Source organism: Episyrphus balteatus, chromosome 2 (genome assembly GCF_945859705.1).
Source record: "Episyrphus balteatus chromosome 2, idEpiBalt1.1, whole genome shotgun sequence".
Lineage (NCBI taxonomy): Eukaryota > Metazoa > Arthropoda > Insecta > Diptera > Syrphidae > Episyrphus > Episyrphus balteatus.
The window spans coordinates 43,247,758-43,274,786 of record NC_079135.1 but is presented as its reverse complement, the minus strand read 5'-3'; the positions used below and the strand labels follow the sequence as shown (position 1 = coordinate 43,274,786).

The 27,029-nt window shown below is 31.9% G+C and overlaps 2 protein-coding genes across 2 annotated transcripts in view; both read right to left on the bottom strand.

The window, feature by feature from the left end:
* LOC129908795 (klarsicht protein) overlaps positions 1–26,733 on the bottom strand; it is a 443,345-nt gene extending 416,612 nt beyond the window's left edge. Inside the window, exon 1 of the mRNA XM_055985556.1 lies at positions 25,690–26,733. The gene's annotated coding sequence lies outside the window, so the exon portion shown is untranslated. The remainder of the gene's footprint in view (positions 1–25,689) is intronic.
* On the bottom strand, positions 12,116–14,041 carry LOC129908801 (uncharacterized). Its single transcript, XM_055985566.1, has 2 exons — positions 13,833–14,041; positions 12,116–13,011 (listed from the first exon to the last, which is right to left on the bottom strand). Exon 2 carries the CDS (start codon positions 12,956–12,958, stop codon positions 12,230–12,232), a length of 729 nt encoding a protein of 242 aa, XP_055841541.1. The 5' UTR covers positions 12,959–13,011; positions 13,833–14,041; the 3' UTR covers positions 12,116–12,229.
* Positions 26,734–27,029: the final 296 nt, after the last annotated feature.

Here is a 27,029-nt window from a genome sequence, read left to right as displayed (position 1 = left end):
TGAATTAATGGTTGTCTTGAGACCGTGACTGAGATTCATATATGTATATAAATTCCCAAAGACCATTGATTATGGTATGAAATACCTGCTCGCTTGTAGATCGTAACGAGCATTAAATATGTGGTATTAAAAAATTTGTTTAATAATGTCGGTGGGAGATTAGAGATTCTTATTTAAATTAGATACAAATTAAATTGACAGCAATAATTTGTTATCATTGTTGTAGGTAGCTTATAGGATAGCTTAGTTTTCACTCGAAATTCTTTTATACTATGTATATACAAATGCATGAACATAGTTTGTATGGGGCTTAAGGTAATAAATTTAATTTTTAAAAAAATTAGTCAAGTTCCATTGTTTAAAGAATATAGATGACATTGACTTAGTGGACGTTAAGAACTAAACACATAAGGTAATAAAAACCTTAAAATTTTAGTCATTTTGGTTGAAAAATTCCAACAAACTCCTTAAGCCTAACCCACCAGAAAGGTCACTATGATAAATTGTTCAAAATGTTTTTCTTTTGACTTCCAAAAGAGACACGAGTTTGAAAAATCTAAGGCTCCTTTGAAGTGAAATGCAAAAAAAAGCGTAAATGAGATTGGTACTGGTACTGGTACTGGTACTGGTACTGGTACTGGTACTGGTACTGGTACTGGTACTGGTACTGGTACTGGTACTGGTACTGGTACTGGTACTGGTACTGGTACTGGTACTGGTACTGGTACTGGTACTGGTACTGGTACTGGTACTGGTACTGGTACTGGTACTGGTACTGGTACTGGTACTGGTACTGGTACTGGTACTGGTACTGGTACTGGTACTGGTACTGGTACTGGTACTGGTACTGGTACTGGTACTGGTACTGGTACTGGTACTGGTACTGGTACTGGTACTGGTACTGGTACTGGTACTGGTACTGGTACTGGTACTGGTACTGGTACTGGTACTGGTACTGGTACTGGTACTGGTACTGGTACTGGTACTGGTACTGGTACTGGTACTGGTACTGGTACTGGTACTGGTACTGGTACTGGTACTGGTACTGGTACTGGTACTGGTACTGGTACTGGTACTGGTACTGGTACTGGTACTGGTACTGGTACTGGTACTGGTACTACTAGAAAAGATTGGTAGTTGTTTAAAATCTGCTTATTATTTCAGTTCAGCTTGTTTAGACAAAGGTGTGGCGTCAGAGCTGAAACACCATGAAAACATTTTGTCAATAGCTGTGACCAGAATTGATAGTATCGTGTTATTACTTTTGAGTTGACAAATGAACAACCATAAATTTCGGAAGCGTGTTTTCATAAGGCTTTCATCATCATTGAGCAAGTTTTCTTGCATACATTGTTTATAAGTCATAACATATGTAGCTATCATTAAATTATAATCGTCAAACTTGTAAACATTGTAAAGCCATTAATGAAGTTCATTACAATGTTAACACATTCACAACGCTAATTCAAAAATGTCAAACACATCAGCAGGTGTATAATTATTCAATTAAACACTTAAATGATATTGACTCCTTATGTCTATTTTTTCATCTATCATACATCTTTCAAAATTCTCATAGTTCAAGTATATTCTAATACTATCATATTTCTCAACAGTTTTAACGCCTCCTAAGCGATTAACCTTTGTCGAGCCATTATCACACTTTATTACAAAAAAAGATACAAAAAAAATACTTAAATTACACAACCCAAACAATGGTTAAAAGAAATTACAAAAAAAAAAAAATACTAATTAATTTCATAATACTGATGCTTAAACTTATAAGTCTGCGTTGTCTACCTCCTTATTTAGATTTTGCGTGTCACTAATTAAGATGCCCCAATGCTGACCATTTTCCAAAACCATTAATCATTTTTTTGTTTTTGTCTTGTTTTGTTCTTTTGCCTTTTCTTTGTTTCTTTTTCTGTGTTGATTTTCGAATGAAGAAAAAAAAAAAAGTTAGCACAGATTTGAAAATCATTCAACCTAACCTAACTGACCATAACCAACACGCACATGAGCACGCACAATAATTGTGTTTATTATTGCTTAATGGCTGATACGAATTCCAAAAATGGTTAATAATAATTTTTTTCACACTTTAATCGATTAATTTAATTTATTTGAACAAAAGAGTGAATGAAAAATAAAAAAAAAAAAACGGTAACATAACAACCATGGGAGTTTTATTCAATTATAATTCAAATGCAGAAGAAAATGCGTTTGGCGTTTGACATTGTTGTTGGTATTTATACTTAATCCAATAATTAATAGTCTGAGAAATATTGTTGCTTTTGGCGACTAAGGTGTTGTTAATACTCAAAATAGTGTATTCAATTCTGAATGGATATGATATTGATGTCAAGGGCAGAAGAGAGTCTTATTGGTATGAATTACCAGCATAAATTGCATTAAAGCTGATTTTAGACCAGTTTATACCAATAATTTTTTTCTTTATACCACTCAAAAGGGAGCGAGGAAGTTTTGTATTATTCTTATTCCAAATATAACCTATAACATTTTTTTATTTTCAAAGTGCGTTTGGTCTAAAGACCAGATTATACCATTTAATAAACTTTTTGAATGTTTAACTTTTCTAAACTTCAAATTCTGATCTTTAACTAAAAATTTTGATCTTTAACTCGAGATTGTCTATTAACTCAAGACACAAATATAGTTTTTCACTATTCAACACTACGTCTCAAACTATTACATAAAATGCTTTTCGGAATGTGGCCCAATTGCTTTGTGTTGCAGCAAAATATGTCGCAGCCGGCTCCTACAGTCTGCAAAATATGCACACAAGCGGTCAACAACATTTATAAACAATTTACAAAGAGGAATGCAGATCAACAAGGTACAGAAAATAAAATGTTACAAGTAGAGGGTGTGTCATAAATATAAATACGAGAAATACCTACATTTTTGTTACAATTGAAATGTCGGATTTGAATGAAAAAAAATAAAAAAACAGGTCTTTAAAAATTAATTAATTTGCATTTTCAATCGGTCAATTTTGTCATTTATTAAAACAAGATGTAAAAAAAGCTCTGACATTTCATTCAAGGTCGAACAAATAATTTGAAATTTGTCTGAGCTTCTTAGAGGAAGTTAAGTTGTAAAGTGTTCAATAACACAAGATTTTCAACGATATTGTTTAAAGAAAATAGTCTGCAAACATTTTAAAGATAAATTTAGATTGCTTTTTCAATTTTTCTATTTATTTATGGCCCACCCTGTATCAGTTGAAATTCAATCTTTAGTCTCCTCAGAATTGAAAAATTTTTTGGCTTGTATTTTTGTCAAAACATATAATATGCTTAAGGCTATTTGCATTTTAAAAGTTGAATTGTAATTTGGTGGAATAGTTAAGGTAGGTGCATACTCTAAATAGAAAAAAATATAATAAACAAGAATAAACTTGTAGTCTTACATGATCAGCTCGCATACATCAGATTGATTACCTACCAAAGGCGGAGTAGTGAAGCATGACAAGAGAAAAAGTTGATTAAATCAAAATTGTTTTAAGATAAAATTTTAGGTTGCAAAGATTATATTTATATTTGTTTTTTTTTTTTTGTATACTTCAACGGAAAACATATTTCCATATGATTTTGTGTGCCTTTCAAATTTGACAAAGAGTGGACAAGATATCAAACTAAAATAATGAAAGAATCTATTTTTCGAAAAAAAAACACAGAAACACACGTGTTGTACTAGTTTATAGGAATAAATAAAGCTGACTGATACAAATTGGCATAAATTTGGTACAATGGCAAAAGTAAAAAAAAGAACAAAAACTAATAGATAACTAATCACTCACTCTAATCACTACTAAAAGTGAAATGAGTGATCCTCATCGAATTCCAACTGTAACATGGATCATTCTCTATTTAAGCATATCAAATTTGGTATTTTACGGTCACGTACAGACAAAAAAGACGTCACGCCCAGACAAATGGGCCAAAATACTATTTAGTGCCAAAAAAATGTACCTTTTTTTTATTTCATTTTTCATGGAGGAAAAAGTACAAATTAATAGAAAAACTATATTGAGTTATAAAATTAACATTATTTACTTTTACAAATTTGAAACCCAAATTTGGATCGAATTGTTTACAAATCACGGTAACATTGTGGTTTATCTTGGTAACGCAGTGGTATTTAAAGTTTTAAAACTGATTTTTGGTAATAAACTATTAATAATATTTAACTATTTTATATTTTTTTCAAAATTCACTGTTCAAAGGCACAACTTTTTAGGCACTAAATAGTATTTTGGCCCAAATACATTTTGTTATTGTTCTTATTTTTTAGATGCTTCGCTTTAAGTAAGTCATTTAAATTGTTTTTGTCGAAAATATAATTCATCTTCGATGAACACAACAAAATTTTGTTGCTAGAAAAAATTGGGAAAACTTCCACAAAAAATCTGGTGCTTTTTCCCATTCGTGTTTTTAAAAAAGAACATTATTTCCGATCATTAGCAGAACTGGATATTTCAGATTAAAATCTGTCTCAACATTTTTGCTGCAACATTTTGCAGTTTTTTTAGTAGATAGGAATGTATTGATTTTGACATTTTTTGAAAATATTTCAAAAACCTGACGCGGTACGGCAAAATAGACTTTGGATTCGGTTTAAGCGACCCAAAAAACATACGACTAACATACTCAGACCCCCTGATAAGAACTTTTGTTTTTTTTTTGTTTTGACATTTTTTTGAGGATATCTCGGAAACCTGACGTGATAAAGGAAAATTTACTTCGAATCTGGATTCAGCGACCTAAAAACTATATGATTAACATCATTTGACATTTTTTGAGGTTATCTCGAAAACCTGACGTGATAGGGCAAAACAGACCTCGGATCGGTCAGAACTTTTCTTTTTTTTTTGTGTGGCTGTGTTATGAATACACTATTTTAGAGATTATAACAAACCTAAATGTAGGACAATTCTGAAAATTCATTTCGAGTATAATAATGCTGCTCGTCGCTATTCAATTTATTTACTTCCACCAAAGATTAAAATTTCAACGAACAAATTTTCTCTGGAATTTGTATCATTTCTGGACTTTTATTGCTGTTGCTCTACGGAAGTTAGATGTTTAACGTGATTCCCTCAGGAGCGAACTTAAGAATTCTATACAAAAAAAAGTTAAGCTCGTAAAATAATGCTCAAATGAATTTTATAACACACGCCAGATTTGGGTGTGCATTCTGTACTGAATTAGGTCGAACATAATCAAAACTTTAGCGCCGTCCGTCGACCAGCAGTAAATTTACTATATTTCGTGTCAAATAAAAGATCAAATTAGGGAAGAAAGATAATTAAATTATTCCAAAACAGACAGCCAGAGACAGCTTATATACGGACAACATACACAATAATTTTATGGCAAATAAATTTATTTAGAACTCGAATACCTAATCTTTATGATCCAATAAATTTTCTTTCTTTTGTATAAAACTGGACGAATTCTTAGTACCTATTTATATGGTGCGTTACCAGTCGTATATATGTAAAAGGAAACTTCCTTTTTATGAGTTGTCAATAGACCTTTCTAAATTGACCTATTTACCCAGAAAAACAAAAAAAAAAATTCAAAAATGAAACACAATTCATTGTTGTCACAATTCTTAAACGAAACGACCCGTGCTGCTGGCTTGGCTTCGGCCTCCCTTTTTGATTTGATAAATACTTCGACCACTTGTGGCGGTTTGTTTTGGAGCCGCCACCGCGCTGCTGCTTTACAACAGTGCGCCGCCATACTTTGGCAGGAGTCCTTTCGCTTTTCATAAAACCGCACGCACAACAACGATATTCGTCAGATACGAATACGACAAATGAACAAAAAAAAAAAAAAATAAAGATATACAATCTCAGTGTGCAACACACAGTGATGTGTCGTGTCTTTGCTGAGTTTGAATGAAGTATAAAGCCACTCACTTTTCGAGTGAGGCAATTAAAAAAAAAAAAAAAAAAACAGAAAAAAGAACTCCAAGGCGTACGCGCGTAGGTAGACGTCGACGACGACAGCGACAACGACATAAAGTACTTGACTCATCAACAATGGCGGCCAGATCTAGCTGTTCTTTAACCGATTTTGACTAACATGGCGTGCGCACATACTCGTATGACGCGTTTTGCAAAGTTTCGTGGACCCATATTTGAAGCAAAATGGCAAAGTTTCTATGACACAAACTGCAAATGTTTTCGTATATTTCAACGCCGCATGTCGTCGTCGCTCCGGTCGCTGCTGCAGCTCCAAAGAAAGATCTGTTTGATTTCATTGAATTAAATGAATGAAATGAATGAATGAGTGATTGGATTTGGTTTTTGTTGTGGCAGTTTGGTGGCGTTGATAGTTCACTTTTATTGTTGGTTTTGCCTCAGTTTACAAGCTATATACAATTAAATCGCGCTGTGATTTAAAAAACTTATATACCGGCAAACGATAATGTTGAGAGATGAGAGTTTAGCCGGCGCGCACAGCAATCAAGCCGTTTTTTCTGTTTAACTTTGTTTGTTTTTGTTGTTGTTCACTGATTTGCCTCTCTTGGTAAACAATTCACTTTTATGATTACGCGTTGTTTACATTAGGATGATGTAATAAGCTGCGGCATCGCTGGCGGTGACTGGTGAGGTTGAATAAAGTGCGATACCACAAGGATGAGCTTTCATCATAATCAGTGATTTTGAAGACAATGTTGGTTGAAAAAAAATTGCATTCATATAATGTTTATGGTTTTGAAGTATACACACTATATACTTTGTTGCAAGTCTTTTTATTTAATTTTGGTTCAAGCGGTTAAAGCGATTAGGAAATCATTTGATAAAATTTCACCTTATAAGATGCAACTGAATTGAGCACCAAACATCGTGTAAACAATGTAGATGCGATAATGATCAGGGAAGTTTTGAGTTCGACAAATGTTCACACAAATTATGAGAAATTTTATGTGCAAAGATGGTGAATTGCTGTTGTGTGGTCTTAAATTGTCTCCAATTTGTTCGCACGATTAGTTAGTGTGGGTTCCTTTTCTTTTACGCGTGTCAGCTGAGTCTGGATTTTATTTTCTGGAGATTTGTATGGAGTCGGAAAATTTTCGGTCAAAAGAGTTTTGGCTTTTTTGCTTGATTAAAAGTACTGCACTTATTACTGGAATATCCTTGAAATATGCATGCAGAAAAAAGGGAACCTTTAAGTAAGATGATGGCCATTTTAAAAAATAGGATTTCCGCTAAAAATAAGTGGAATCCGCTTAAATTCTAATTTAATATTAGGTGAACTTCATTTCATTTTAATGTGAATTTTAAAAATATCTTCAGACTTCAGCTTTAGTTGCAGTTTATCATACTTATTTCCAAGAGCATGTTAGATTATTGGTGAAGCATTTGCCTAGTTTTAGTGGCTGCAAGTTTTTTAATAGTTAAAATGTTTACAGGTAAAAATAAGATGATTTTCCGCTTAAATTAAGTGGATTTCTTTTAAATTTGCACATTCAAGGAGTTAAGAAGATTTTTTTACTTAATTTAAGACGAAAGTCATCTTGGCAAAAAAAAAAACGCAGAAATCCGCTTAATTTAATACCGAATCCGCTGGTTTTTAGGTGTTCTTTTTTCTCCGTATAGGGATACTGAATTTTATCCATCGCCTAAGGCAGCAGACGTCTGTGCGGCACGCCGTTGCTTGATGTTAAGGTCTTTAAGCAGAGATCAGAAAAAACAGTCAACCTTTATTTTCAACTGGTTTCTCTGAGATTTGCCACATTACTTTAAATAGGTTTCGGTTAAGATTTATTTTTAAAAATCAAAAATAAAGGTTATCGGTTGAGATTTATTTTTATTTTTAAAATATCTCTCAAAGGTTGAGATTTAAAAAAAAATTAATGGAAAAGGTCAACCTTTAACCGTTTTCACAGAAAATAAATCAAAAATGGTTAATTCAAAGGAAAAAGTCGAAAATGTCAAAAATGTCTTTATTTTGCAAAAGTATTAAGTTCAACTAATAATACACTCTCAAAGTTCTTTGACCCAAGATAGTTTCTCTTTTCGCTTAAAATAAAATGTAAAGATGAAAACTGTCCTTTCCACCTTTCAGGAGACCGATGTTCTAATTGATAAATTTGCAGATGAGATTTATTTTTTTCTCTCATTGGTAAAGGTTTCTCTCAGACCTTGACCGAAATTTTTCTTTTTTTTAAATAAAGGATATTTTATGACCTTTATTGAAAATGGCAACAAAAAAGTGTTATTTAAGAACCTTTCAAAAGGTTGAGATTTATTTCTGATCTCTGTCTTTAAGTGTTGAATTATAACCTTCGCCCAAGACAACAGTATGTAACGGGTTGCTGCCCTAAGCTCTTGCAGAAAATACATTTTGGTGCTCTGTGAGTCGATATCCTTCGCATACAAGTCAATTGGAGTTGAAAAATTCACGTTTGAAGAAAATAACATTTCAAAATCTTTAAATCGTCATATCTCCTTAACCGAGCGTCTAAACAGGCCAAAACTTGCAAAATTCAAAATTATCTAAAAACAAAACTACAAGTCCAAAACTTATAGAAAATACATTTTTGTGATCTGTGAGTCGATATCAGTGCACAAAAGCAATTCAGTGCACAAGAGATTCATCCCTTGGCAGTGAATTGAATAGTTTCACATTTTTGGGTGCTGCTCCGGTTATATTTCTCCAGTCGGAAATCATTTGCAGATCTTAGATTGAATGGCTGCAATTCGCCAACATAAACCAATTTCTCTTGTAGATACTGTGGATAATTGCAAGATTTTATATTATAAATGAAAATAAGGACGCTGATTTACATTTAACCTATTATTCATCTTCAACGCAAAATCATTCCGAATAATAGTTAGATCAATGTGGTTTTCATTGATGTTACGTTGTTTTATAGTGGTTTTTCCCTTAGTGTAGGATAACAAACGAATCTTGACTCCTATGCTAGTTCAATAATATCCCGCAGAACGGTGTACGTCAAGAAAACTCCCCATACAATCGGAGAACTTAGATCAGAGAACTCAATCAATTTTCAACAGAAATGTTGTCTAATTATTGAATTACCCGCAACTGTCTATAACACTGAATCATCATTAACGCCATCTTTTTGTGTGTTCTTGAATTCAAATAGTTGTTCTCGACAGTTAATTGCATTACAATCCTATATCTCTGTCAGGATTGTTTAATTCCCAGCCCCTATTCTATTCAATTTTAATCAATTGCTTTCACTTAAGAGTAGACTATTATCCATTTCTTTCACTCTCTCGCTTACAACAAAGAAACAATTCATTTTTGTAAAATGAAGAATCAAGGTTTATTGTTATTGATGTTCTTCATCTCTGGATGATACATAAACTCATTGACTGTTTAGGAGTTTTAATATAGAGAGAGAACATGACAACAGATGGTACAATGCAATTGTTTATTTGATCTTCACACTTAACATTTCTATTCCCAGGAAGAAAAATGTTTGTTGGTTGTTCACACGTTTTTTTAAGAAGCCGATTGGTAAACATCACGTTCGTTTTGCTGAAGAGTTGAATGTAGAAATTGTATTTGAGAGATTTGTTCTGTTTGAGTACGTGATTGTAGAAGAAGGATTGTTTGTTCAAGTCGAATAAAACAAATGATCAACACACTTGAAACAACTGTCAAACCAGCTAGAAAGTGGAAAAAAGTAGGATCCCACAAGGTTGACTTCTGTCACCACTTCTTTTAATTTGTCAATCTTTATTTGATAATTTGTTGAAAATCTGTACAAATCAATTAATTCCTTTCGCAGTGATGAAGGAGATACCTCGTGTTAAGTTTTGCTTAATCTTCGACAAAAAAAAACAACAACAAGTCTATTTAATCACGTTCAATTGTCTGGTGAACAACCCCAAATAATAAAAGGTGTAGTTCTAAGATCACTGAACCATTGCGCTTTGTTCGTACAGAAGCAGGAGAATTTCCACAAAAACTAATTACGTATGCAACTCAACGACAATAGACTACGTCTCGTTGCCGGGCAGCGGAAAAAATGTAAATTATGTACAAACTTTGCTCATTCAGAGAGCATTCTCTTGTAAGAAATTTAAATTCTATTCACATTCAGCCCTTCTAGTTTATGCGTTCCCATCATTTATAATTGTTACATATGTTTTCAGCTAGCAACACCAAATACAGATACAAAATCAATCTTCATATATGAAACACGATTAAGAAATTTAGGGCGAGATATATATTTCAATCTTCACCTCGAAATATACACGTGCTAGTTTGAAAAGGAAGTTTTTTTTTCGGGATGATCTTTCGTGAAAGAAAAACTCTCCATTAGAAGGGCAATTATGGTGTGTTCGATTTATGAAGTCCGACAACACTTTTGTTTTTTGTTGGTGGTTGGCTGTCAGTTTTGTGGATGTCATTAGTTTTGACAGGAGACAAGCAGCCATTGCAGTGTTGTGTTAAATGATCAAATGAACTTAGCAGCGGATGTTTCCTTCCTCTTTTTTTTTTTTTAAACGAGCTAATGGCGAGAATTTTTATCCATTTTCAAAATATTATTTCACATGTTTGGTGTTTTGAAGAATGCATAATGCACTCGATTTATGGACAGACCGTTTGTTTTTATAACCTGAGCCTTGTATTAGGGATATTTCTTATTTTCATGTTCAAAGAGATCAAGTTTATTTATTTTATTGCCAACACATGGAAGAGTATTTACAACTTGAGGTTGATTTCAAATTTCAATCATTTTTGTGTGCTTTGGGTACCTATTCTTAGAATTTAAAGTGATGTTTATTTTTTCTTTAGACTTTTTTTTTTTTGAACGTGTGCCTGAACTGTCAATGAAGTGATCGTTATTCGTGGCTATATTTGTATATTGCTATGATTCATCCCACTGACAGTTGATTTTACAGTTGATTAGAAAGTGACATTTGTTGACAAAAGTGTTCTATTTTATCGCACTTTTTATTTTGATGAAGTGTGTAAGACCGCAAAAGATTGTTTTCTTTTTTTGTTTTTTATAAATACAGTGGAATCTCGCTAACTTGAACACATACGAAACCAAGCTTGTTCAAGTTATTGGATTGTTTAAGTGACTGGAACATATAAAAAAGTCTTCGTTTTGTATGAATTCAATTTGTTATTAATAAATTAATGTAAATGACGCAAACCAAAATTACAAACGTAGTAACCTTTATTGAGGAAATTCAAATTTCTGTTGAAAAACAATTTATTTATTCAAGTTATAGAGCTTCAAATATTTTAATTGTTCAACTTATAGAATCAGCAATAAAAAAGTTCAAAAAAATAGCATGTTCAAGTTATTGGATTGTTCAAGTTATCGTATGTTTAAGTTAGCGAGAGTCCACTGTAACAATAAAAAACAAACACGTTGAGTGGGCATTATATTCATGAAACTCATGACATTATATGAGGGCAACTCCGGAAACGGAGTAAATTATACCGCCTGAATTTGCATATGGAAGTGATTAATTGCAACATGGGGGTGGAAATGACTGCGTCAGTTGGTGAATTATGATCACTCATGTATAAGCGTAGTCAGTTATTTCAAAATGAAAAACATAATTATGCAGCTAAATATAGATTTAAAATAAAATCCAGGGGCGATGAAAGTCTTTAGATATTAACTTGTTATTTAGATTTTAATGTTAACTAACTTACACCGACATTATCATAAAAATAGCTTGGCGTAACCATTAAGCACTTTCATTAAATGTCATAATACAAGAAATCGATTTTCGAAATTTGGTCGGGGGAACCCCATAAAATGTTCCGCCTTTGCAGATTTTTAGATAGCCAAAATTGAAGCTCGATTGGATAAGTCTAAATGGTGCCGACACTAGCTCAAAGTATCAAAAATCTCTGTTTTTTCACTGTTTTTCCAAGAAAATTAGCTCTGGCTCCCAAACAGATGGGGTTATTTTCACTTTTTATATATTAAATGAAAGGTAGTGTTATTACACATAATTCAGATTCAAAATTTGTTTAGTTTTACAAAAAAAAAAAATATTGTCATCAATTTAAATTTTCAGTACTTACCTCAAAAAGAGCTGAATGCAAACTCGATTTAAAATGAAACTTTTTTTTTACTGTTTTATTTAAAAAAAAAATCGAAACATTTAACAGATTTCTAAAAAACAAAATACTTAACATCGTGTTAAATTTCTTATACATAATTATTGAAGTAAATACTAAAAAATTTAATCAAGTGACTTACTTAAAGTAGTTTTGGAAGCATCAGGATATAATTTTCGGCACTCACTGACTACCTGAAGTACATATTGTTTTTGTTCCTCATCTTTAGTTAAAAGATTATTAAAATCGGTTATTAACTTGACTCCTCTTTCTGCCATGTCATTTACGACTTTAAGTGTTTTCACTTTCTTAAAGCCTTCTTTAAAATGGGGGTTTTCGGGCCAAAGATTTGGAGGTTCTTTGAGAAAACTTGTGTCTATTTTCAATCGGCCGAAAAAGTTCAATGTTTCTTTGTTCACAATATTTTTTAACCCTGCTGTGACAAATTGTTCAATTTCATGTGGATGTAGCTTTGGATTTACTATTCTGTTGGTTTCTGTTTCGCTGTTTTTTAAAATTATGTTGGCCATTTCTGATTTTTCGCCATCTGGCAAAGTTGGGTCAAAGAACGCCAGACCTACCAGCTCTGAACTCAAATACCATAAATGGTTTGAGAATTTAGCAAGAGCCTTCTCTGAAATGTCTTTGTCTATCTTGCGGTATTCAATGAAATCACGCAAAAGATCAAGATCTTGTTTAGGAGCCAGATAAGCTCTTGGGGCATTAAACCAAGCCTTGCAGTAAATTTTTACGATGAAAACGCAGATATCACCGAGAGCGTTACGTTCCTCGTTACTCATTTTAAACTGGCTTCGAAACATGAATATTTTTAAGCTATAAATAGCTTTGGCCATCCACCTAGCATGATGAGTGGCTCCTGGTGTTCTGAATCCAACTACGCTTCCATCTAGAACTCCAACAAAAATCAAAACAAACTGAAGAAATTCCTTATAGTCATTTCTAGGCTGACATTCTTGTAGTTTTTCTTTTAATTCACCTGATATCTGGGTTATAACTTCAGGGGTTAGGTGTTTATTTACATTTTTATTACTGATACCCGTGTGATATATTTTTGAATCTATTTTTGACCATTCATTTTGGAACCTTTTAAAAATATCTGGTTGAGGTCCAGTGGTTGAATCCAACTTACAATCAAAAATACCTCTTAGCAAAACTTCGAGAATATGGTGACGACAGGCCAGGTACAGCAACTCTTTATCCAACATTTGCTGCAAAATTTTGCAAGATCCTTTAAGTCTTCCAGTGTTTGAAGCAGTGGTGTCAAAGCACATTGATTTTACAGCATTCGAAACTCCCCATTGTTCCAGCATTTCATACACAGCTGCTGCCTGCTCTTCACCAGTACTATTTTCTATAACTGGCACTCCTAGAAGTTGTTCTTTTTCTCCATAAGATATAGCTACAGCAATGCGTTCATTCTGCTCTCTCTTAAGAACACCTGGCAACAATTTCCCATCCCAATGAACAACCAATGTCTCATTTTCTGATATTTGTATTCGGTTTCGGATTTCCGCAGTGTATTTCTCCCTAAAGTTTTTTCTTGTTGAATGTTAGGCTGATTTTGAAACTACAAAGTCAATAGGATTTTGCCCTAGTGCTTCTATCGTAGCAATAATTATGCGAGAAGCATTTCTATCAGATACCTTACATCGATCTAATAACATAGAAAGTTTCATTGTTAACAGCTCTTTCACCCCACGACTATACCTCATTTTCCTGCTACCCGATGGCCCAGAGGTTGCCTGAGATAGAGAAACATCCATTCTATCCCAATCCGCAGAATTCTGGCTATATACTTCTTCTTGAGCTTCCTCCTCCGTCCCCTGTGTTTCCGCGTCATCTTCAGTATCTTTTAAAATCAGTCAACATTAGCAAAGATCTAATTAAAATGATAATAATACTAAAGCTTACCAATATCAAATCTTTTTGAGGTAAGTACTGAAAATTTAAATTGATGACAATATTTTTTTTTTTTTGTAAAACTAAACAAATTTTGAATCTGAATTATGTATAATAACACCACCTTTCATTTAATATATAAAAAGTGAAAATAACCCCATCTGTTTGGGAGCTAGAGCTTAATTTCTTCGAAAAACAGTGAAAAAACAGAGATTTTTGATACTTTGAGCGAGTGTCGGCACCATTTAGACTTATCCAATCGAGCTGAAATTTTGGCTATCTAAAAATCTGCAAAGGCGGAACATTTTATTGGGTTCCCCCGAAAAAAATTCGACAAAAATTTTTTTCTATGGGAGTTGCGGTCACTCTACTGCACATATTCATGATAAAAAGAAAACAAGGTATGATCGATAGATTTTTGACAGTTCCATGTGACGTCATCGCCATCTCAAAATTAAGACCTAAACTAAATTGGTTATAAAAGTGAATAAGTACAAAAATGATTTTTTTTAATACTTTTTACGAATGAAAAATTTAAAAAAATTGTCCAAAAGTTTGTTTTTACAAAAATTATGAGCATTAGATGGTGCTACTTGCTAATTTGACATTTCTTTTCAAAAAGTAAAGGCAGAACTATAAATTGGAGGGAGCAGTCGGAAGCTTATGTCAAAATCTTACGTCAAGTTTCTTTCCGAAACGCCAAAAGCAAAATTAGCCATAATGAAATGAACGAAACGGATGAAAATTTGTTCTATTTAGACATTTTCATAATTTTGCTTCAGTCGAGTGCGGTTGCGAGCGCTCTTCCACTTCGATTCGTTCAGTTGAAACGCGGAACGATAAGTTTCTATCCGCCAATTACAGTTTACTTCTTTATATTCTGTATATTCGCACCCTCCCGGAAAATAGCGCCAGCCACCTTCCATCAATTATAGTCCTAAATTTTCATACCTCAACGCCACAAAAGAAGTGTAACTTCAAAAATACTCTTTTTCACTAAAACTGAGAAAAAAAATATTTTTACCTAATTTTGAAAAAAATTGGTGAATGTAGTTCAGGCTTTAAATAAAAAAAAAAAAACAAATTCCAACAACAAACTCGATTGTCAAACTCGGAAATGGCGATTGCGTTATCACTGTTTCATACCTTGTTTTTTGTTTATCATGAGTCACATTAAACTCAGTTAACCGATATTTTCTAAGCCTGTATAGTATGTCTCTTTCTTTTACTTTAAATATAGAGCGAGTTGCATGGTGGTGTTATTGATCACCCACTGTATTTCTGTAAAATAATCAGCTCTACCGTGGAATGTTTTCCGCCCAGAATATTTTTGTTCGTCCGGAATTTTAAGCGCTATCATGAGTTTCACCCGAAGAGAATTTACATTTTCCGCTAAACTAGTTTCTTGTTCGGCACCAAAATTTAAGTGAGATAAGAGCTGTCGAACACCTCGCAAATTACCTGGAAAAAAGTTGAAAATAAAGAAAAATGTTCGAAAGTGAACTACTTTTCGCCCGGATGGAATCTTGTTCACCGGTTGGAATCTTGTTCATGGGAAACTCATGATAGAATCTCAATATTTAAAACTATAACAAACTTGTCACTCTATCTAAATCTATAGTTTGCCTCTTATTTTTTAAAACAAAGTTAAGTTGTCAAGTTAGAAGGTTTTTGGTTTATGACTACATATTTTATCATTTTAAAATATCTTTTTTGGTAAGTCTTGAAAATTCTAGGGGCTATTTAATTTGATACGAATAACCTACTTATCCAGTGACTGATATTTATCTTCTTGTAAGTAAATATTTAAAATTCTTCCCACCCATAGATCATACAAGCCACCAGTTAAAAAGAACACAAAAGAAAGTAGTCAAAAGAAAGGGAATCATATATCCCGTTGTTACAAGTAGTATATTTTTCATTTTGTAAGATTAAAAAGTGTAGGTAAACAAAAAGCATAATAAGGCTCTTGTCAAATCATAAGACAACAACAACAAAAAATGACTAAATTATGTAAATCTTTTTAAATTACACTTCAGCCTTTCTTAACTCTCGCCTTTAACTCAAAACAAAAGTGAAGAGATTTGTTAAAGTGATGCGCTCGCTGTTGTCTTCCTTCAGGGTGCTACATAGTTTAACACACTTTCAACAACAACAACAAGCTGACCATCCAGAGAAAGGGTAATTATCTACAAAATGCACTGACTGTCCAATCCCACTCAACAAACAAGACGCATTCACTCAAAACAAAAAGACGCAAATTCCATTTATAGTGTCTTTTTGCTTGTTTTGTATGAGATTTCAAGCAACAAATTTCTTTTGATATAGTGGTATGGTGAACTAAACAAACACAGAAGACCCCAAATTATATCTGGTGTTACTGGCTTTTGTTTAAACATTTCAAAGATAAAAAAAATGACAAGTTAAAGAGTGGTAAAAATCTGTCATCGCTGTTGACAGATGAAGCACTCTTTTTAAAGGTGAGAGTTTCATTTAGGCACATTTCTTTTTTTTTCACTCTCACTGTCTCTTTCTGTCATTCGAATTTTGTGCTAAATTGGTCAAATAATTGGAATGTCATTGTTAGTTAGGCAACTAAAAAGATTTAACCTAATGAAATGACAATGACATATTGTTTACATTGGTCGTTTAGGAAAAAACATAATGATGATGACGGGTGGTATGGTACCATACAAACTTTAAAAATCTTATGGTTATCTTATGCATTTTTGTAGGTGTCCCGTGGAGAGTTAAATTTAATATCGATGAAGATGACTGTGCCCACAAATACTTTCGTTTTTTTTATTGTCATTTATGTTTAAATGGAAATTAAAATTTCGATTTCTTCAAGTGTCTTCAAGTGCACTTTTAAAAAATGCCTTTAAGGTATTCAAACGGAAATAGGGTTTTTTTGTTGAATATTTATCATAAGTGTGTGGGTTTTTTACATATGGTCAAAATAAAAATAACAAAGCAAAAGGATGTTACACAATGTTTTGATATGTGCTTAAAACTACACATGGAAAAATCAACGACATGAAATGGCTCAATAAGATTTCGCTGTAATTTGCATTTAAAGGGTTTTGTTTCTATTATTTTAACACCTCACCACTGAGTCAATGATATTTGAATCAATATTTTGTGTCAAATCCAATAAAATATGGAACTTTGAAAAAAATATAGGATTATTGAATATACATACATACAATTTAATAAGTAAAATAGACCAGTTGAATCCTCTGTGTGATGGTCCAATAAGTATTTTTTTCGTAGAAATGTTGGGTGGGTGAATTTCTTTCGATATAGCTCTGAACATCTGATAACTCAATATTGTGACCTTTTAGGTAAATTGAAATACGGATGTAAGCGAATCTGTCAAATCCAAATCTGACAGCTCCTACTTTGATGAATATGACAAATACAAATTTTAAATTTAATAAAACACGGGTTTTAAATTAATGTCGTTTTCGATTGGCTCTCCGGAAGTGTCCGGAATCATTCAGAAGGCTTCTAAAAGTGTTTTATTCGCACGAGTTTGACAGACAGAACGCTTCTCAGAATAAAAATTCTCTTCTTGATTTCAAAACAGAATTCACTCAAAATCACTAATATTTAAATAATAAAACATCAAACTAGATTTCCTAGTAGAAAAGCAAAAAATTTTTATTTGTTTATTCACCAATACAGGTATAAATTGAGTGGAAGTAATTCAAACTGTTTTATTGGATTTCAGAATGAGTGAATCCTTGAGTGAAACCAATCGAAAACGACCTAATTTTCTTATGAATTAATTAGCTAAATTGTTGCTAACTGTTTAAAGACTCTTGTTAAATAAAATTTTTTTTTTTGTTAAAAAACACAACTTTATAGTTCCCAAAAATGTTTTCCTATTGCCCTATTGCCTATTCTTAATTTGATAATAAACTTTGAGTACTTTGTCGTACTGACTTTTTTTATACTGAAGTACTTTTAAGTACTTGAAAGGTGAAACGACAGCTCTGATGATGATGTCCTTCGATTTAGCAGACCAAAGTGAGCAGACCATGGTATTTCTTATTATTGCTTTAAGTGGCAATAAAGTGCTAGTTTAGAGTCTCAAAGGACTAATTTAAACCTATAGAAAACGTACATTTTAGAAATTGTACATATGTATGTATTCCTTTTTTTTTAATAATTTTAAACTGATATATTAATAAGTTTCTGCATACCAACCTGGCTTAAGCCAGGATGGTATTAATTTTTAACATTTTTTAAATCGTATTCGGAAAAAAAAATCGTTCTAACTGCATAGGAATAACATATTAAAGATATTCCGCCGACGAAATTGGGACATATTCATAGTTTTCAATAGTTTCAAAATGTTATCTATTGCTTAACATAAATACTCAACTCAGCTCCTTATTTTTTATTTAATCCACAAATTCTTTTAGGCGGATTCGGATCATTTAATTAAAATGTCATTTAGGTTATTTTTTTTATTCTAAATTGATACCTGCATATAGGTACCCATATTTCAAATATTTTGTTTTTTATGTAGGTACTCACATAAATATTGTCATTAGGTCTGTTTTGAAATATTATACTAAATTGATTTTATTAGATTTTGTTTCTTTCTAAAGGGCGAGCAACGAACACTGTTGTTATGGACATGCCGTTCCCCTATTTTCTGTTTTTCAATGGCGATTCGAAGAAATTTTTACAACCTATCATTATTTTGTTCTGGACAAAGATCTATATCGGTCAAATGTGCATTGTCATTTTCGATCTTGATTAAGCGTTGACGATTTTTCAAAAATTTGGAACTGTGGGAAAAGTGGTTCGTTGTTGTTTTACGCCACGGTCTATGAGTTTTGATTGAAATGAGCAATGATTCAAGTAAATCGTTCCAAGACATTCCCAGTTTTAACTTTTTTGTTCTTTAATTAAACTGACTATTTAACTTAATTTTAATTTTATCGCAGCTACCCGTTCTTGATTAAAACTAAAAATTATTATACACTTATGGTCGAAAAAACTTCACAATTATTGTTTTTTTTTTTTTATAAAATGAATATATCTTTTCTTACTAGTTACGACTCATAGGTACAATACGGTTTTTATATCAGTACTTAGGTACCTGCATATTATGTAAATATTGATGTTTTCTTTTTATTTAATTAAATTGACGGTTTGAGTAGCATTTAATAGATTTTTTTTTCTTTCTAAAGGACAACCATTTTTGTTGGTCCGAACGTTCCCCTATTTTCTGTTTCTACAATGACGATTCGAAGAAATTTATACAAACAATCATTATTTTTTTCTGGATAAAGATATGGTGTTTGTCTATAGTCATTGGAACTTTCAATATTGATTCTTGTATCTTGATTAAATAGATACAATTTTGGAAGAATTTTTCGGAAATTTAGAGTTGTCGAGAAAACTATCTTCTAAGCGTTGATTGTTTCTTGAAGGTTGTAATGCGTTTTGATTGAAATGAGCAAAGATTCAAATATATCTTTGCTAGATGTTATCATTTTTTGCTTTCATGTTCTTAAATTCGAAAGAAACCGACAACTTAAATTTAAACTTTTTTTATTTGTATATTAGGAGTTAGGAAAATAGGAATGCATTTTCTAAACACAAATCTGAATAAATTAATAACCTAATTACATAATTTTAAAATAAGTAAAAAATCTGAAAATTATTTAAATTCCTTACAACTTCCTCATAGCTATTTTGCACAAAAATAGATAAATAAATCTTAAAATGCAATTCTTTCCTAGTGTTGACCATTGCTTATTGTTTTGTTACTCATCGCAGGTATAGACGCACTTGAGAGAAAAGTCTAGATAAGTAGTTACTTCATCTAGATACCTGTGCTGTGTGTGAAACCAAACCAAACTCTTGCCCAAGTAGATAATTGTGGAATGTTCCTGCTTCGTTTCGTACTTATAGAACTACCTTCCAAACACAACCAAACACAAAAAGTGCAATCAACTCTTCTCAGATTTTCAGCTTCTTCTTCTTGTTTTTCTCTTTTACTACTGCAGCAGCAAGGCAAAACAAAGTAAGAAGAACACCGATGACGACCAAGACCATGGATGATAATAATGATGATGATGATGGTTTGGTTGGTGCGCATCAAAGAACACAACAACAACACACGATTAGTAGTTTAGTACCTGCAGGGATTTTTGTTTTAAACATTTTTATACAATTTTCTTCTCTAAAGTCTGTATAGTTTGCTTTTTTTGCCGCTGCAACGATGCATAAAACAAAGAACTTCTCAACAACTACAAATAGTCCGGTCAAAATAGACATTCAGCCCAGAAATAATTCGCATAGAGCTGAAAATTGGTACAGAGCATTTAAATGTCGGTTAAAGTAAAATGTCAAAAGTCCCATATGTGCATAAAAAGTTATTCGTTAGTTATGTCGAAAATGTAGGTTTTTTATAAATAACTTTGAAACGGGAGAAACTATCAAAAAAAAGTATATGGATGACTTGTAGGTTTTGTAATTCCCTAAAAAAAAATGTTATGACACTTTTTTTTCTACGAGACACCGTTTAGAAGATATCGTGATTTTAAAATGTGTCATTTGTCGAAAATATCGGTTTTTAGGAAAAACTGGTACCTAGATAATGTGCTCATCTTTATAACTACGTTTTTTGTTTTTTGTTAAAGTAGTCGTTCAAAAAGAAAAAAAAATTTTTTTTGATTTGGCAAAATTCAAAAATTGCGAACTTTTGTACCTAGCTTCTAAATATCAGTTTTTTGACATTATTATATTTTTAACTTATATCTTTACTTATGTTTTTAACTTATATCAAATATTTTAAATTTATTTTATAGCCCATGATGTTTTCCATAAAAAATATTAAGATGTGCTTTTTCATAGCTGTCATCGTTTAGAAAATATTGGCTTTCAGAGCGAGGACTATACAAAAAAATTACGTATTTTGTATTTTATTCTTAAACAGTTACAGTGCTGAACACGAAAATAGCAGTGCTTACACAATTTTCATAAAAAGTTGAATATTTTTAACGTGTTGCTTTGAAAAAAAATTTAAAATTATATTTTGCAGTGGGCGGAACCTCAGTCATCATATCCAAAGTTTTCAACTTCTTAAATAACTTGTCACTGACTTGCATAAGGCATTCATTGAAACACTATAGTTTATGCCCGAACAATGATTTTTTCTCTTTTAAGGTTCCAAATGTAATTTTTTTTCATTTTTTTGGTAGGTAAACGATTTTTTTAAAGTAATATTTCTTCTATAAGCTTAAATGCACATTGTCAAAAGTTTTCAAAATATGGCGCAGAAAGTATTGTTTCAAAATGTTCACGAAATTCAATAAAACACACTTTACTTAGAGAAAAAAACTTACCAGTGCATCCCAGATACCGAAGAATATCCCTTTGAAACGATGAGCAATACAGCAACACCCAATATGGTAACATTAGCTTGAAACAAGTTATCTAAAAAGATACAGGGGTCGAACTACCGCATACGTTCGTTAACGTTTTGACTAATGCTCTCTCTATTTAATCAGAAGAGAAAGATAGAGACATGAAGCCTCAATACGTTAACGTACGTAGGCCGTAGTTCGACCCCAGGACTTAGCGAACTGATTTATAAATTAACTAATTTGCAAAAAACCTTCTTTAATAGGCTCCAATAGACATAAAATTAACTACAAGTTTCTGTTGGCGCTGTGACATTAACAGACCATGTGCTGGAAGCTAAACTACTGGCCATAAGCCTGCTAAAAGCACCATTACTGACGAAAAAGAATGTAAGAAAAAGAATTAAATTCATCAAGATTGGCCTAAGATGCAAGTCGTCACGTGAGTTCTTATTTGTCCTCTAGACCATTTTTGCCGAAAATGAGTTATAGATGCCATCTTATATTTTCGACCACGCTCTTTCGATTCCTGCAATCAGATTCGTCCTATCCTCTTTTAGTTTTCGAGATAAAAAAAATGATTTTGTCCTATAGACCAAATTTTTTCGTTGAATTTTATGCTTATTTGTCCTATATACGTTTTTGTATGCAGTAGGACAAAAGGCTTTATTATTATGCAAAATTTATGCTTAAATGTCATATATATTAGTCTAAGGTAGTTTAAGTTAGTTTTTAATTAGTTTTAAGTCATAGCTTGTACTAAGCTTAAATAAATAAATAAATAAATAAATATCCAATGAAGTCATATTTTTCACACAAAATGACTAACGTCCTCATAATAGCTCCTCCTAAAAAGAGGCGAAATGGTCAAACTTTGAATTCATTGCATCTTTGATGAAAAAAATGAAGGAAATCAAATTATGTTTAGGACATATTGATTGACTAAAACCCTTGTATAATATTTTCGTTTAGGTATTTTTTTAAACTCAAATAAAGAATTATTGAGTTTCGATTTCAATACAAATATTTGGTTTCCTATTTTTTCTGTTTTTGTGTCCTATATCCAATACAAATTCCACTGGAGAATGTTATAGTGTATGATATAATAGTCAAAAATGTATGCAAAAAAAACTCATATTTTGAGAAGCTAGGTACAAAAACTCGCAATTTTTGAATTTTTACCAAATCAAAAAAAAAATGTTTTCTTTTTGAAATAATAACTACCTACTTTAACAAAAAAAAAAAAATCAAAAAAGTTAGTTATATAAAGGCACAGTACACATAAAAAGGTAATATATTCCGAACTGACATTGGTCGCCAGATTGTCAAAACATGACACTTTGGCGACCAATGTCAGCTACCGAATTCTTAATTGTTTAAAATACGCACACCACTAATTTTTAAACAATTATTTACCATTTTCCGCGATGAAACACGAAGAAAATTTGTTATTTTTCAATTTATAATATTTTTAAATGACATTTTATAAATTAAAACAAAAACAAATTTCCTGTTTACTGCGATTGAAATATAAAAATTAAAGGCCGACCTGACAGATTGGTGCCCATTTTTGACAAACAAATTTTGACAACGTTTGGAATATATTACCTTATTATGTGTACTGTGATTATGTGTACTGTGATATAAAGGAGCACATTATCTACCAGTTTTGCATAGTAATATGGAGAAAAAAACGATATTTTCGACATTTGACACATTTTAAAATCGCGATGTCTTCTAAACGATATCTCGTAGGAAAAAAAAGTGTCATAATATTTTTTTTAGAAAATTACAAAACCTAAAAGTCATCTCTATAGGTACTTTATTCGATAGCTTCTCCCGTTTCAATGTTATAGGTATATGAAAAACCAACATTTTGGACATGAAAACTTGAATTACTTTTTATGCATACATGGGACTTTTGGAAACTTTTGATATTTTACTTTTAGTACAGGAAAGATAGACTTTTTCGTGGAACGAAATACAGGACGGCTGATTTTTTCAAATCTGAAAGAAGGGTATTGGAAAAGCTTAAGGCCTGGTTTTCGGGACGCCAACCCCCTGGCGAAATCCGCCATTTTGAAAAACGCGAATATGTCTATATCTCCCAAACTATTGGCTTGATCGAATAAGTTACTTAACCAAAAATGTAGGTAATATAAATATCTTTTTTAGTGCATTCACTGTTTTTCAGCGAGAACAACACTTTTGAGGTTATGTCGTTTTATTTTTTAGTTTTTCGGTTTTATTAATTTTTCTCAGTCTCTATGATAGTTACATAATTTTTTTAACAGTAAAGTTATAGACCATCAAATTTCCAATAATTTGGTATTTTTTTGAAAGTCAGGCGATGAATAAGTTGAAAGTTATTCTGCCGTACTAAGCAAAATGGGCGTATGAGCCAAAAACCCAAAATTGAGTTAAGGGTATTTTTGACATCCTGAAACAATGCCTCATTTATATGTTAACTAAAAATATCGCATTTCCAATTTCAGGTGGCTTAAAATAGTCAATGAAGATGAGCACAACGATATTAATCCGCTGTATTCTCTAATAGAAAAATGCATTTTTCTAACACTAGGAATTAAAAAAAAATATTTTTTTACACATTTGGGAAGCTTGAATATTATATTATTATTGTGTAAAATAAAAAATATATATTTCCTACTACAAGTTGCTTAAAATCCCTTTGAAACTGAGCACATTAACAATTCTCAACTCTTTCCTTATTCAGTAAAATGCATTTATCTCAAAACTACAAAAATGGATATGCGCCCTTTTTGCTTAGCACGGCAGTATTGATCTGAAAACTATTTTTGTAGTACTGGAAAGTTAGTATAAAGACAGGCATTTTGTGGAACGAAATATAGGAAGGCTGATTTTTTCAAATCTGAAAGAAAGGTATTAGAAAAGCTTAAGTACTAGTTTTCGGGACGCCAACTCCCTGGTGAAATCCGCTATAATGAAAAACGCGAATTGGTCTATATCTACTAAACTTTTGGCTTTACCGAATAAGTTACTTATCCAAATTTGTAGGTATTATAAATATGTTTTCTTGTACATTCACTGTTTTCAGCGAGAACAACGCTTTTGAGGTTATGTCGTTTTAATTTTTATTTTTTCGGTTTTTTTAATTTTTCTCAGTCTATATGATGGTACCATAATTTTTAAGCATCGTAAAAGTTGGATGTTTGACTTAAAATAAAATATGTATACCACAAGTCCACAATAATGTAAGTTTTACCATTATTTTTTTGTTTTTTTAATTTTAAATTAATATTTAGAGGAAACTGCCGGACCCACCTTAATAATGGGAAATACACTCCCTCTCATATCATATTTTTCTTGTTTTTTACATAAAGTACACGATTTTCATACCTTATGCAAAAATAAATTAGTATATCTTTTGAAAATATTGAGAGGGATTGTTCGTTCAAGTTCAGTATTTTTGGTTTGAAAAGTCATAAAGTCTTCAAAAGTATACCAAATTAATGGAAATTTGATGCTCTACAACTTTTGTTATGATAAAAAATTATGTAACTATCATAGAGACTTTCTCAGTCTTAATAATTAATAAAACCGAAAAACTAAAAAATAAAACGACATAACCTCAAAAGTGTTGTCCTCGCTGAAATACAGTGAATGCACTAGAAAAGATATTTATATTACCTACATTTTTGGTTAAGTAGCTTATTCGATCAAGCCAATAGTTTGGGAGATATAGACATATACGCGTTTTTCAAAATGGCGGATTTCGCCAGGGGGTTGGCGTCCCGAAAACCAGGCCTTAAGCTTTTCCAATACCCTTCTTTCAGATTTGAAAAAATCAGCCGTCCTGTATTTCGTTCCACAAAATGCCTGTTATTTTACTAACTTTCCTGTACTATTTACTGTATCAATTTTCAGTTCTATGCGAATTATTTCTGGGTTTGCTCTTATTTTTATGTTTATTTTGTCTGGACTTAAAGTACCAACGAACAAACATACTGACTGGGGCAACGGGTTCTTCTTTTTTTTTTTTTTTTCTCAGTTTTTCCAAAGAGTGGAAACAACGTCAAAGATAAAAATGGACGATCCATCAAGTTCCATGTCCGACGAGAGATGACTAAAACAAAACCAAAAACCAAGAATGAGTGGTCTCTATCTAATTTTCATTCTCAATGTCCATAAATATAGACCACGACGACGAAAACAACAAGACCATCTGTGCAATCTTATCAGAATTACCAATCACCAATGTTTTCCCAAAAATATTCTGCTCTGAACATTGAACTTACCTCCAATTAGAATGCACGTTGTGTTTCCTTTTTTTGTTTATTTATCCAAACAAAAACACGTAAAATTCTGGTTTATCGAATGTATACGTAACTTTTGTATAACTGATTCCCAACCTATACTCCCGGCAGCAGATGCTTCTTTATTTTGTTGTTGTTGTTTGCAAATCCACCACCGAAAATAATAAAATTACAACCACCCTCCGATTCGTTGTGCCCCGGCGGCGGCGTCGATGACACTTCTTTGGAAAGCGACAAAAACGATGTTGAACCGGCTCAAGGTAAAAAAATCAAAAAACAAACACACACAAAAAGATTTACTATATTCGTTTATTTTCTTTATTATTTATTTTAACAAATTAACAAATAAAATATAAAAACATACGGGAAAGAAAGAAACCAACGAATGCAGTTTTCGTGGAATGTTTCTTTTTTTCTTTTTTTGTATTATTTTGCAAAAAAAACTACACCCAGTTGGGGTTATTTTCGTTTGTTTTTGTACAAAAATCTTCTCCTCTGACAAATCTGTAGTTTTCCCTTAATTTTAAGAACTTTTTCAAAGAATTTTAGGATTTTTTCAACTTTTTCACACACAAAATTGTAAAAAAGACAAGAACTTGCAACTTGGACAATACAGAAGCAGCAGAAAAAAAACAACAAAATTGTAACCGTGAGATGGTAGTCGTATTATAGTAGTATTGGTAGTGATGGTGGTAGAAAAAAAAATTATGCACTTTGGAACGAAGGGGGACAATGGAAGAAAAAAAAATGAGTAATTCACAGAAAAAATTCTTATTTTTTCAACACAGAAATAAACTCCGAAGAGTATTTTTTTCACACTCTCTCAAACTCTTGTTAAATTCTTTATGAATTTTAACATGCTTTTTATTATATTTTCCATAAAAAAACTATTTGAATTTATTGCAACACTACAATACAGCGGCGACAAGAGAAAAAAAATTATAGTATGTAAAATAACAAGAACAAAACAACACGCGCGACACTTGCACTTGCATTCGTAACGGACGTTTCACACTGAACAACACGAATACGAACAAAAAATTATCCATCCACCTTCCCGTTTCTTTTGAAAAAATACAACACACAAAAAAAAAAATACACCTTCCATAATCAAACGGTTTGTCGCATATTGTTGGTGGATTAGCAAGGTGGTTGAAAAGAGATGGAAATAGGCGGATTAACTGTTTCAATTCAAACTGGAACTGGATAAAGTTGGAATGAAAGAGAAAATGAAGAGAGTGAAGTTTGAAGTGGTTGCAATGGAGTTAAGGTGGAGTTTATATTTTGTGGATTGTATATTAAAAAAAAATAAAGCTTAGTCA